Source organism: Eriocheir sinensis, unplaced genomic scaffold (assembly GCF_024679095.1).
Source record: "Eriocheir sinensis breed Jianghai 21 unplaced genomic scaffold, ASM2467909v1 Scaffold67, whole genome shotgun sequence".
Lineage (NCBI taxonomy): Eukaryota > Metazoa > Arthropoda > Malacostraca > Decapoda > Varunidae > Eriocheir > Eriocheir sinensis.
In genome coordinates this window covers 93,308-107,462 of record NW_026112020.1, presented here as the reverse complement: position 1 = coordinate 107,462, position 14,155 = coordinate 93,308, and the positions used below count along the sequence as shown (strand labels likewise).

The 14,155-nt window shown below is 53.2% G+C and overlaps 1 protein-coding gene across 1 annotated transcript; it reads left to right on the top strand.

Moving 5' to 3' along the window:
• The first annotated feature begins 10,949 nt into the window (after positions 1 to 10,949).
• Positions 10,950 to 13,929, top strand: LOC126993764 (uncharacterized). Its single transcript, XM_050852930.1, has one exon. It carries the CDS (start codon positions 11,974 to 11,976, stop codon positions 13,729 to 13,731), a length of 1,758 nt encoding a protein of 585 aa, XP_050708887.1. The 5' UTR covers positions 10,950 to 11,973; the 3' UTR covers positions 13,732 to 13,929.
• The last annotated feature ends 226 nt before the right edge of the window (positions 13,930 to 14,155 follow it).

Here is a 14,155-nt window from a genome sequence, read left to right as displayed (position 1 = left end):
AGAGCCTGAGCCTGAACCAGTGCCTGTGCCAGAGCCTGAGCCTGAACCAGTGCCTGTGCTAGAGCCTGAGCCTGAACCAGTGCCCGTGCCTGAGCCTGAGCCTGAACCAGTGCCTGTGCTAGAGCCTGAGCCTGAACCAGTGCCTGTGCTAGAGCCTGAGCCTGAACCAGTGCTCGTGCCAGAGCCTTAGCCTGAACCAGTGCCCGTGCCAGAGCCTGAGCCTGAACCAGTGCCCGTGCCAGAGCCTGAACCTGAACCAGTGCCTGTGCTAGAGCCTGAGCCTGAACCAGTGCCCGTGCCAGAGCCTGAGCCTGAACCAGTGCCCGTGCCAGAGCCTAAGGCTGAACCAGTGCCCGTGCCAGAGCCTGAGCCTGAACCAGTGCCCGTGCCAGAGCCTAAGGCTGAACCAGTGCCCGTGCCAGAGCCTTAGCCTGAACCAGTGCCCGTGCCAGAGCCTGAGCCTGAACCAGTGCCCGTGCCTGAGCCTGAGCCTGAACCAGTGCCTGTGCTAGAGCCTGAGCCTGAACCAGTGCCCGTGCCAGAGCGTGAGCCTGAACCAGTGCCCGTGCCAGAGCGTGAGCCTGAACCAGTGCCCGTGCCAGAGCGTGAGCCTGAACCAGTGCACGTGCCAGAGCGTGAGCCTGAACCAGTGCCCGTGCCAGAGCCTGAGCCTGAACCAGTGCCCGTGCCAGAGCCTGAGCCTGAACCAGTGCCCGTGCCAGAACCTGAGCCTGAACCAGTGCCCGTGCCAGAGCGTGAGCCTGAACCAGTGCACGTGCCAGAGCCTGAGCCTGAACCAGTGCCCGTGCCAGAACCTGAGCCTGAACCAGTGCCCGTGCCAGAACCTGAGCCTGAACCAGTGCCCGTGCCAGAGCCTGAGCCTGAACCAGTGCCCGTGCCAGAGCGAGAGCCTGAACCAGTGCCCGTGCCAGAGCGAGAGCCTGAACCAGTGCCCGTGCCAGAGCCTGAGCCTGAACCAGTGCCCGGGCCAGAGCGTGAGCCTGAACCAGTGCCCGTGCCAGAGCCTGAGCCTGAACCAGTGCCCGGGCCAGAGCGTGAGCCTGAACCAGTGCCCGTGCCAGAGCCTGAGCCTGAACCAGTGCCCGTGCCAGAGCGTGAGCCTTAACCAGTGCCTGTGTCTGAGTCTGAGCCTGAACCAGCGCCCGTGCCAGAGCCTTAGCCTGAACCAGTGCCCGTGCCAGAGCCTGAGCCTGAACCAGTGCCCGTGCCAGAGCCTGAGCCTGAACCAGTGCCCGTGCCAGAGCCTGAGCCTGAACCAGTGCCCGTGCCAGAGCCTGAGCCTGAACCAGTGCCCGTGCCTGAGCCTGAGCCTGAACCAGTGCCTGTGCTAGAGCCTGAGCCTGAACCAGTGCCCGTGCCAGAGCCTGAGCCTGAACCAGTGCCTGTGCTAGAGCCTGAGCCTGAACCAGTGCCCGTGCCAGAGCCTGAGCCTGAACCAGTGCCCGTGCCTGAGCCTGAGCCTGAACCAGTGCCTGTGCTAGAGCCTGAGCCTGAACCAGTGCCTGTGCTAGAGCCTGAGCCTGAACCAGTGCCCGTGCCAGAGCCTGAGCCTGAACCAGTGCCCGTGCCAGAGCCTGAGCCTGAACCAGTGCCCGTGCCAGAGCCTGAACCTGAACCAGTGCCTGTGCTAGAGCCTGAGCCTGAACCAGTGCCCGTGCCAGAGCCTGAGCCTGAACCAGTGCCCGTGCCAGAGCCTAAGGCTGAACCAGTGCCCGTGCCAGAGCCTGAGCCTGAACCAGTGCCCGTGCCAGAGCCTAAGGCTGAACCAGTGCCCGTGCCAGAGCCTTAGCCTGAACCAGTGCCCGTGCCAGAGCCTGAGCCTGAACCAGTGCCCGTGCCTGAGCCTGAGCCTGAACCAGTGCCTGTGCTAGAGCCTGAGCCTGAACCAGTGCCCGTGCCAGAGCCTGAGCCTAAACCAGTGCCCGTGCCGGAGCCGGAGCCTGAACCAGTGCCCGTGCCAGAGCCTGAGCCTGAACTAGTGCCCGTGCCAGAGCCTGAGCCTGAACCAGTGCCCGTGCCAGAGCCTGAACCTGAACCAGTGCTTGTGCTAGAGCCTGAGCCTGTACCAGTGCCCGTGCCAGAGCCTGAGCCTGAACCAGTGCCCGTGCCAGAGCCTAAGGCTGAACCTGTGCCCGTGCCAGAGCCTAAGCCTGAACCAGTGCCCGTGCCAGAGCCTTAGTTTGCACCAGTGCCCGTGCCAGAGCCTGAGCCTGAACCAGTGCCCGTGCCAGAGCCTGAGCCTGAACCAGTGCCCGTGCCAGAGCCTGAGCCTGAACCAGTGCCCGTGCCAGAGCTTGAGCCTGAACCAGTGCCCGTGCCAGAGCCTGAGCCTGAACCAGTGCCCGTGCCAGAGCCTGAGCCTGAACCAGTGCCTGTGCTAGAGCCTGAGCCTGAACCAGTGCCCGTGCCAGAGCCTGAACCTGAACCAGTTCCCGTGCCAGAGCCTGAGCCTGAACCAGTGCCCGTGCCAGAGCCTGAGCCTGAACCAATGCCCGTGCCAGAGCTTGAGCCTGAACCAGTGCCCGTGCCAGAGCCTGAGCCTGAACCAGTGCCCGTGCCAGAGCCTGAGCCTGAACCAGTGCCTGTGCTAGAGCCTGAGCCTGAACCAGTGCCCGTGCCAGAGCCTGAACCTGAACCAGTTCCCGTGCCAGAGCCTGAGCCTGAACCAGTGCCCGTGCCAGAGCCTGAGCCTGAACCAGTGCCCGTGCCAGAGCCTGAGCCTGAACCAGTTCCCGTGCCAGACCCTGAACCTGAACCAGTTCCCGTGCCAGATCCTGAGCCTGAACCAGTGCCCGTGCCAGGCTGTGTTTGTGTGTGTGCCTGTCAGTGTATTTTAGCGGACTCAGTCTTTCGTGTGTGTGTGTGTGTGTGTGTGTGTGTGTGTGTGTGTGTGTGTGTGTGTGTGTGTGTGTGTGTGTGTGTGTGTGTGTGTGTGTGTGTGCCACTCAGAGTGTTTTAACGGACTGGTTCAGGCTCATACTCTGGCACGGGCACTGGTTCAGGCTCAGGCTCTGGCACGGGCACTGGTTCAGGCACAGGCTCTGGCACGGGCACTGGTTCAGGCTCAGGCTCTGGCACGGGAACTGGTTCAGGCTCAGGCTCTGGCACGGGAACTGGTTCAGGCTCAGGCTCAGGCTCAGGCACTGGTTCAGGCTCAGGCTCTGGCACGGGCACTGGTTCAGGCTCAGGCTCTGGCACGGGAACTGGTTCAGGCTCAGGCTCAGGCTCAGGCACTGGTTCAGGCTCAGGCACGGGCACTGGTTCAGGCTCAGGCTCTGGCACGTGAACTGGTTCAGGCTCAGGCTCTGGCACGGCCACTGGTTCAGGCTCATTCTCTGGCACGTGAACTGGCTCAGGCTCAGGCTTTGACACGGGCACTGGTTCAGGCTCAGGCTCTGGCACGGGCACTGGTTCAGGCTCAGGCTCTGGCACGGCCACTGGTTCAGGCTCAGGCTCTGGCACGGCCACTGGTTCAGGCTCAGGCTCTGGCACGGCCACTGGTCCAGGCTCAGGCTCTGGCACGGCCACTGGTTCAGGCTCAGGCTCTGGCACGGCCACTGGTCCAGGCTCAGGCTCAGGCTCTGGCACGGCCACTGGTTCAGGCTCAGGCTCTGGTACGGGCACTGGTTCAGGTTCAGGGTCTGGCACGGGCACTGGTTCAGGCTCAGGCTCAGGCACGGGCACTGGTTCAGGCTCAGGCTCAGGCACGGGCACTGGTTCAGGCTCAGGCTCAGGCACGGGCACTGGTTCAGGCTCAGGCTCAGGCACGGGCACTGGTTCAGGCTTAGGCTCAGGCTCAGGCACGGGCACTGGTTCAGGCTCAGGCTCAGGCACGGGCACTGGTTCAGGCTCAGGCTCAGGCTCAGGCACGGGCACTGGTTCAGGCTCAGGCTCAGGCACGGGCACTGGTTCAGGCTCAGGCTCAGGCACGGGCACTGGTTCAGGCTCAGGCTCAGGCACGGGCACTGGTTCAGGCTCAGGCTCAGGCTCAGGCACGGGCACTGGTTCAGGCTCAGGCTCTGGCACGGGCACTGGTTCAGGCTCAGGCTCTGGCACGGGCACTGGTTCAGGCTCAGGCTCAGGCTCAGGCACGGGCACTGGTTTAGGCTCAGGCTCAGGCACGGGCACTGGTTCAGGCTCAGGCTCAGGCACGGGCACTGGTTCAGGCTCAGGCTCAGGCACGGGCACTGGTTCAGGCTTAGGCTCTGGCTTCTACTTCCTTTCATAAAAACAGCCGCCCATACCGTTAGAAAACTACTTTTGAGAAGATTTATGTTTGCCCATCCATTGTTGAATTTAATAACTGGGCAAAATAACACGCCTCACCTGTCCGCTCACTTCCGCTAACTGGTTATACCTGCGTGGGCATGTGTGTGTGTGTGTGTGTGGGGGAGTTTTTTTCTTTCAAAATGTTCAATATACAACTATGATCCTTAAAGGCAACAATTATATGGCCACATGTACTCAAGATTATAAAGACCTTTCTACGTAACAGAAGTAAGTAGGAGCACACACACACACACACACACACACACACACACACACACACACACACACGAAGAATTGGATAATAACGTTTTATTAAGAGTTATAAAACTTGAATCATTGTTATAAAGCTTCTAGTGAAAATGTTGCCAGTGATACGCCAATATTACACGCATTATACAAGACAAGAAAGAAAAAAACATGTCTCCATATGGAAGTAAATAAAAAAAAACAATTGTTCATTACTTCAACTTCCCAAAAATTTCTTAATTGATGCTCAAACCACATTCATCACAGTAAAAATTGCAGCGGTATACTTGTTGTCCTTCGTATCCTTCTCAACTTCAATAAAAGCAAAATATAAAGCACAGGAATCGTTGGCCATTTTCTCTCCTCTAAACTTCATTCCTTCATCTCAACTTCATTACAAGCACGAGTTAGAACAGAGGAATCGGTCGCCATTTTCTCTCCTCTAAACTTCATTCCTTCCTCTCAACTTCATTACAAGGACGAGTTAGAACAGAGGAATCGTTGGTCATTTTCTCTCTTCTATATTTCATTCCTTCCTCTCAACTTCATTACAAGCACGAGTTAGAACAGAGGAATTGTAGGTCATTTTCTCTCTTCTATATTTCATTCCTTCCTCTCAACTTCATTACAAGGACGAGTTAGAACAGAGGAATCGTAGGTCATTTTCTCTCTTCTATATTTCATTCCTTCCTCTCAACTTCATTACAAGCACGAGTTAGAACAGAGGAATTGTAGGTCATTTTCTCTCTTCAATATTTCATTCATTCCCCTCAACTTCATTACAAGGACGAGTTAGAACAGAGGAATCGTTGGTCATTTTCTCTCCTCTAAACTTCATTCCTTCTTCTCAACTTCATTACGAGGACGAGTTAGAACTGAGGAATCGTAGGCCATTATCTCTCCTCTAAACTTCATTTCTTCATCTCAACTTCATTACAAGGACGAGTAAGAACACATGAATCGTAGGTTATTTTCTCTTTATATTTCATTCCTTTCTCCCCCCAAGCTCACTACTACCGAGAGTAAAACCACAGGGATTATAGGTCTTCTCCGTATACTTCATTTCTTCCTCTCCTTCACTGCAAGCAAGACTCGTAGGTCATTTCCTCTTCTCTTTACTTCCACCTCCAGCCATACCGTCAACAGATCTCCAGCCCAGTGTGTAGGACCAATCAAGAACCTCCGCGATTGCCATTTCTGCAGCGACACAACCACAATAATCGCTGTCTCGAGTCTGGCCTATTATTCCGGACCTCCACACCAGCCTCCCTCCACGCACTCTCTTTTTTGCTAACAAGAGTGGCCAAAGCGAGGCGATCAGGCACCAAGCAATACGGTCCAGTCTGCAGCCACGGGAAGTATGACAATCACCACCTGGGTACGATGTCATTGCTAACTTTCATTCCCCCTCCACCTCCTCCTCCTCCTCCTCCTCTTGTTTTTTTTTTTTTTTTTGTTCTTCTACTTTTTCTTCCTTACTTTTACCTCTTCCTTTTCTTCCTCTTTTCGATCTTCTTTTTTTTTCTCCTTTTTCTATTACTTCTTTTTCTTCTTCTTTATCTTCGTTTTCTTGTTTTTTCTTTTCTTCTTTTTCTTCTCATTCATTTTCTCCTACTCCTCCTCCTTCCCCCCTCTTCGTGCACACTACCCGTACTATCATAATTATAGCTACTTCCAAACTACCTCTGCTATCTGACTTTATTTATTTGGCTACATATTAACTTTTTTTCTTCGGGGTGTGGTTAGTCGCCGAGCCCGGATCCGTGTACCTCTTCACCAATCAGCCGCTCGTTGAATATCATGTAGTAGAATCGGATCCGCCTCGCCAGTGATCCATGGACTTGAACACTGAGTAGATCAATTATTCAAGACATGTCGTGGTTCGTCTTTATCTTCGTATCTCGCGTGCACTTCAACTCGACCCTTTTCGCGGCCCTCAACACCAGTCATGTCGCTTTACACCAATGATACGCACTGCACACACCCTCATCCCGCACCGCAATTGAAACCAGAACACCTCAAACACACCTCGCATCATGGCGCTCTCTCCGTTCTCCATCCCTCCTTCACCCCTTCCATCCTTCCTTCACCCTGTCCATCTTTCCTTACACACCGCACACCCCTCACCCCTCACCCTGGAACCAGAGCACCACAAACACACCCCGCACACATCGCATCATGGCGCTCTCTCCGTTCTCCATCCCTCCTTCACCTTTTCCATCCTTCCTTCACCCTGTCCATCCTTCCGTCCATACTACAGACTCTTACCTCGCGTCACCCTTGGAACCATCAGGACACCATTCAACACCGCGCAGCAATCACATCATAACCCTCTTCACCCTTTCCATCCTTCCTTCCAGCGCTCCATCTCCTGCAACAAAATTCAGTTCACTCTTTCGTACTTGTTCCAATAATTGCGTTTTCTTTATTTCAGATGTAAAATAAATCCTTGAAGTTTTTGTCGCGCTTCATTGCAACGTTACATACCACGTAGGGTGCCGCCTGACAACATACCAAGCCTAACCTTCTGGTTGAATGATTTGCGACAGGACTGGTGAAACTTGGCCTCCCTTGCGAACAAGTCCTCACCTTGCACAGTGCGATATAAACTGCTATATCCTAGTTCTAGGGCTCGAGGCTCAATTTGTTTCCAAGTTGGCTCCCTCAAGGATGCTTTCTTGTCTTTGAATACTGCAAACTTGATGCATCGCTCAGTCTTCCCTGACACCTTCACATCAAGCCTTTTACAGAAGATGCATTCTTAAGGGAACAATTGTGTTACAGAGGAGGATGGTGGTTTGCGAGGGGGGAGAGATGTTGAGGCTTCGAGTTCTTTAGATGTTAAACTATAGACTTCAGGTGATCCTGGTTTGTAATAAAGTTTTGGTTGCAGCCTAGGTGATAGCCGATTGCTTCTAGATCTGCATCAGCAAAATTTTCTGGAATGCGACTCCAGACATCCACCATGCGACTGGGTGAGTCAAGAGGTTCAAGGCGACGTTTGTCATGAATACCATGTAACTGTGCCAGCTTGTCAGTGGCGGACCCCTTGATGTTACTGAGTGGTGTGAAATCACCATGCTGAATGCCACTCATATGCAGAATACAATATACAGTAGGACGTATTTTCAGTTCTTCTGCCCCACCGCCGTTATCACATTTGTGTTTCTTTAGTTTTGGCATGACTGCCCATCAACACAATACCAATAACTAATGTATAGTTCAAAAGTTATCCCGATTATTGATTTTCATCATATATCCAAGATTGCCGCCAAAGAACCCCTGTTGAGGAGATGGGAGAAGATGAGGACAAGGAACTGGAGCAAGAGGTTGATTATGATGAGCTTCTTGATGACGATGACTAGATATACAATAGTTTAGTGAGTAATTGATATTGCATACCGCTTCTGTAGGATATCCTGTCATGCAAAATGGATGGGATAAATTCTTGCATATAATGACTTATATAAATCATATCTTATTTCTTTTCCTAATTACTAGCAATTGTCGGTGATTGCAGACCTCATCGGATTATTATAGTTTTGTATATATGCAAATAACTCATTTGCAAGTGTATGAGTATCAAAAATATTTTTTTTGCATATTTATCGAGTTTTGTGTTCAACTTAACCTAATCACAAAAATATCCCCATCAATCAATTTCTCAAGTCAACTTTACCCAGAAAAATTTGTTCATTTGTCTCTGCATGATGGCTAGTTCAAAAGCTATGCGATTATTGATTATCGTCGGAAATCCAAGATGGCCGCTAAAGAACCCCTTGGGACAAAGTTTCATGATGGGAACATAAAAATCTGTTTACTAGACACCTTGAGGATTACAAACATGTAAGTGAGAAAAATATATCACCATGGTGCATGGGGACCCCATCTCCCGACTCGACTATCTTGACAGAGTATGAAGCCGACAGTTGTACCAAAAAGTTTAATTAAGAATACGCCGTTCAAGGGAGGCTGCTGTTTAGTTTACTACTGGAAGGGACGAAAGAGTGGAGATTCTGGTTAACCCTTTCATTTGGACACGAGGAAGATGGGGCGTGGAGTCGCTAGGGCAGGATAACGGGGCTTGACTAGGCTATATGGGTCTACCTCCATGATATGGGTCCCAGCGCGTGGCGGCCATATTCCGCGCGCGCCCAGTCCCTCCTCCCCTCCCTCCCCAATCTCTGCTCTAAGGGATACGCAGCTGTTACCGGCGCCCTTCACGCGGAGATGAGGTGACGAGAGGATTGAGTAAATGATATAGTGCCGTGAGGCAGCGGCGGCGTGGGGCACAGCGGGCGGGAGGCAGAGAGGAGGGCTTGGTGGAATAGGCGGCGGCGCCCGCGTGAGTGCGGCCCGTGTGATGTGATTGGTCAGCTCGCGGCCAACCCCGGCATTGTGTTCTCCCCTCAGCGTCACTGTTCCTGCCACCCTTCATGTACAGACGAGCCGCCAGCAGCCGTAAGTGACTGTTATCATGCCCACAGTGCGGTGACGAGGGGAAGGAGAGGCCAGGGCCGCAGAATGAGAGGCAGGGAGCGGGGCGCGGGGCGAGAGAGAAGGACGGGTGTCACCCGGCGGCGGGCACGTCACCAGAGGCCACTTTGTGCTGTATCTGTCGCCCTATACTGTGCCGGTACTGGCGCCTCTCACACCGAGACGAGGTAATGTGAGCTTCAGGTCAATGGAGGCACCCCGTCGGGCAGCAGCAGGGGACGGGCAGGGCAGCGGAGGGCCGGGGCGGTGTGGCGGCGGTGGCGGAGGGCGGGGCGGCAGCGGCAGCCCGTGACGTGATGGCCGTTACGCTGTGACTCATTCACACGTATTACACTAGCGTGGGCGGCTTTCCTGTGTCTGCGGGCTGTTGGCACTCCTCCTAGTGGACGTTGTCTTTAAAAAAGAAATCAGTATGAAGATGACGTAGCAGCGGTAAGCATGTGAGAGCTTCGTCCGTGGCGGGGCAGTGTTCGGGGCGGCCATTTTACCGTGTGAGGCGAGGCAGCGCGATGGAGCCCCGCAGGGTGTGCAGTGCTCGCTGCGCCCCGTCGTCGCTCCGGCGATGGTCAGCTGACACGGGCATCTCGGAGTGTCCCGGGGCGTCCAGTGACTTGTGTATGTTGATGGCGTGACACAGCAGCAGCCTTTGAACTGTAATGACACCTCGTGAGGCAACACACACACACACACACACACCGTCCCCGCCTCCGCCACACTCTTCAAAACGGGCGGAACAATAATAATAACAATAATAACAGTAATAACAGCCTTCAAAAAAAATCCCAAACTCGGCGGCGACCCTCCCAGGCTTGGTCACTTTTCGGCCTCCGTTGACTACCCCGCGCCACGCCTCGCCGCTCTTTCCTGGCTAATATTTGAGCAGTTTCTGGATACCACATCAACAATGCTTTCGACGGCGGCGGGGGCAAAATGTGTAATTGTGTACACAGTTTCGAGCGGGCTCTTCATCGGACTTCCTCTCCCTCGCCCGTGAATGGCCGCGTCGATAAAGTAAAGGAAAAATCGCCTTGACCGGGAAACAAGAGAATGATAGTAACTGTTGACCTCGGTGGTGCTGGTGCTGGTGGTGATGGTGGTAGAGATAGTAATTGTTTTTGGTAGTTGAGGTGATGGTAGTGAAAATAGGAAATGGTGGTGGTGGTTTTTACAGCCCGCTAGCGAAGCCCATACGTAAGTGAAGGTTAAGAAAGAAAGGAAGGAAATGGAAGATAGAGAAAAGGGAGAAGGAGTAAGGGAGGCGACTCACACGGGTAATAAATCTCTCCGAAGTGTTATGACCAGTCAGCAGGGCCTCCCGATAGGACAAGGAACGCCACAAGAAGTGCCCTGGTATGGTTGGGGTCATGATCTACATGACCTACAGCGGAGGCGCTACAGGGAGGATAGTCGAGGGGCAGATAGTTAAGGAACGGTGTCCTGGCTGGACATGTGTGATGGTTTCTCCGCCCTCCCTACAGTAACGTAAAGTGACGAGAAGCTTCAAACAGACCCTGAACGTGTAAGTAGGACGACAGTGTGTTCTCTCCATGCCAGATCCATAATGTATACACCTTAGTCCAGTAATTGCATGCCCATATATGATCAAGAATAACGGAACGGAAAGATACGTATTCTGATGTGTTCAACTTTGCTCGACAGGTTTGATCGAGAAAATATAGACTCGCATCATCACCAGGGGTCTCTTATTGCCCTTCTTACCGTCCTGTCTGTACTGGCGGTAAAAATCAAACACGTTGGGCAGCACGCCATACGACGAGACGACGAGGCCAACGGCGGGCGGAGCCGTGGACGTGGGACGGCGCTGGTCGAGGCGAGGACGAGCGGCCGAGGCTCTCAGCGGCTGCGAGTGGCTTGACGTTGGAGCGAGCGAGGACGGCGCGTCGCGAGGCAGCTTCGACGTTCCGCGAGGACGACACGACCATTGACGAAACTCTACGGGATCGGCACGTGCTGTTTGGCCCAAGTTAGCTACTCCCACAAGGTATGACTGTTCTTTTGTGCCGTGTTATAACACAGTGACACGGAAGGCGTTGCTTGCCCTGGCGGCGCCTTTTAGCAACGACATACTGACCTCAGCGCACTGTGAAACTGTGAAACGATACCGGCGGTGCACGTGAGAGTGCTTAGTGCATAATCGGTTATAGCATGTGTTGTATGTGAGGTTGTGGGGTTAGCTGACACGCAGGAAGTCGTGCCATGCTGCAGACTGTAGTGCTGGTCAGAGAAACTTATCAGAGTGAGGACTTTGAACTGTGAAACTGTGAAACTATACCAGCGGTGCACGTGAGAGCGCCTAGTGTATAATCTGCCATAGCTTGTGTTGTAGGTGGGTTAGCTGACACGCAGGAAATCGTGCCAGACTGACGACTTTAGCGCTAGTCACGGGTAATACAGGTGACCGCCCGCCAAAGTGGTCATAACACATAGGACGAGAAATCCATAGGAATTGTGAAGGCCTTTTATGAAACAGAGGTTTATGGCTGGCGTTCGGGAATTTGGGTTGAATTTGGACATTGAACAGAGTGCACAGACGATACAAGGGAAGGAACGGAAAGGGCAAAGGGGCCCAGAGAAGCCTTCCCTGAGATAGAAAGCCCAGAGAAAGGAGCAGGGTTGCGCGAGAGAGATACAAGGGAAGGAACAGAAAGGGAAAGGGCCCGGAGAAGCCTTCCCGGGGTCAGGAAGGCCCAGAAAGGTAAAATAGTAGCGCAACCGATAAACGGGAAGGTACAGAAAGGGCAACAGGGCCCGGAGAGACCTTTCCCGAGCCCGGAGAGCCCAGAAAATATTGTATAGAAAGGGCAAGAAAGGGCAACTGATACAGGGTACAGAAAGGGCAACAGAGCCCGGAGAAGACTTACCCGAGACGACAGAAAGAACCAAAGGACTGAAAGGGAGGTCACAGAAAGGGAAAGGAAAATGGAGAATCCCGAAGAAGACTCCCAGGAAACAATGCAGACACACGGAGAAGAACCCTCGAAGAGCTCGCCAGAGAAGGTAGAAACTAACAATGGTGATGGCGCCTTGGCTCTACAACTTCAAGAGCAGGTGCAGAGCGATGATGAAAGTGAGCTGGACAAATACGATGACGACTTTGATGAGTTGAACAACCAGACTGGAGGGAAGGAACTTCAATTTTCGAGGCTTTCTGAAGCTATCTGTGGTCTAGAGGAGCGCCTCGCGGCGCGTCTCACGGAGCAGATCGAAAGGGGAATAGCACAAGCCATGCTCCAAGTGAAGACACAAGAAGGTTCCGAGAGAAGGGGACAACGAGGAGAGAGAGACATGGACATAACACAAGAGCGCCCCGTGGAGCCGCTGAACCAGGAGCGACAGCTTTGTGTCAAGGCATCGCATTCTGACGATGGTTCAACAGTAAGCACGAGTGACGCTCTCGAAAGGAATAAAGGTCAAGGACAAATCATAAGCAAGACGGCCTCTGGCAGGAATGCCTCGCCCACTCTGAGTGTAAGGAGTGTAAGGAAACAACAGCCTGATTCGGAAGAAAGATTCCCTTCAGCTACAGAGCCCAAGGAACCACTGTCGGCTGACGATTTCGCCAATAAGTGGGAGAAGGGCATGGAGCGAATCATTGCCACTATTGAGAGGCCCAAGCCGGCCATGCCCACGTTCTCGGGCGAGTCCAGGGAAGAATTCGCCCTATTCATGCGGCGTTTCACTGGTTACTTGGAAGGCCACCCTGTTCGTCCAAAAGCGAAGTTAGAAATGCTCATAGCGGCATGCACAGGCGAAGAAATGAAGGACGCCTTGGTCATGTACACTCAATTAGATCCCGAGGAAGGCTATAAAGAGGCCATGGAAATGCTCCAGGAGAGATTAGGAAGCACGCAGGATCATATGGATGAAGCCATCCACGAGCTTCAGCACGGGCCACAGATACAAGACACCGATAAAAGGGGACTCGATCAGTTTATCAATAAATTGTGGAATACATTCATTGCCCTGCAACTGGCTGGCAGGCAGGCTGATCTGGACAACTTTGGTATCCTTTCGAACTTGGCGAATCGACTTACTGGTAAGCTACGGGAGCGTTATGAGGACCAATTACTCAAATATAAAACTAAAAGGGATTCGAGACCCGGAATCAAGTGGTTTCGTGGCCTATTGATGATATACAGTCGAAAACTGCAGCAGGTTTTCAGCAAGACACAGGGAGATGGCGAGAAGAAAGGGACACAAAACGCTGACAATAAGGCCGAAGGCGGTGGCCAGGGAAGTACCGCAAAGCGAAAGGCCGAGGAGGACAGCAAGGATGCCACGGTGAAAAGGAGGGCCATGGGCTTTGCATCAACAGCAGGATGGCCACCCGGCAGGAGAAACCAAAATGACAAGAGGCAAAACCCAACTCCGTGTGTTCTCTGCAACAGGAACCATCCATTATTTGCATGCTGGGACTTTCGCTTTATGAGCGTGGCAGAGCGCTGGGAAGCAACGAAGAAAGCCCAAGCCTGTTATATTTGTTTGGGCCTTGGCCACACTGCCAGTGAATGTAAGGTGCCCAAGCAAGTATGTGGCCTACAAGGATGTACGCAGAAGCACTCAAGATGGTTGCATAGGCCGGAGAAGCGAAAGGATGGAGAACCCGAGAGGATTGTGACGTTATACACCCCGGAGGTAAAACACAAGGCAGGATATGCAAGACAAGAGGACGCATGACTGCCAGTGGACAAAATCGCCCTGCCCGTAGTGGAGGTGTTGGTAAAAGCGAAGAAGGATTCCACAGGGGGGCACCGCACAAGAGCACTCTTAGACTCCGGCAGTAACAGGTCATTTTGCACTGAACGTCTTCAGATGCTGGTGGGTGCAGAGGGCAGGCCGATTGACATAACACTGGATACTCTTTGCGGGGAGGAGAGTGGCCCTACTAAGGAGGTGGACCTTGAGGTCAAGGGTGTGGAATGCGAAATGGAGCCGTGCCCTGGCGTTACACAGGGTACTGGTAAGACCGGACTTCCCAACGGCCTTGAAGGATGCAGTGACCTCAAGGAAGGACATAGAGCCATGGGAACACTTGCAGAGGATAAAGCTACCTCCAGATACAGATACTGGAATTACTACTGAGCTCTTGATTGGATTGGAC

Excerpts from the sequence above, each read along its gene's own strand:
- LOC126993764 (XM_050852930.1), top strand. The coding sequence starts at position 11,974 with ATGGAGAATCCCGAAGAAGACTCCCAGGAAACAATGCAGACACACGGA.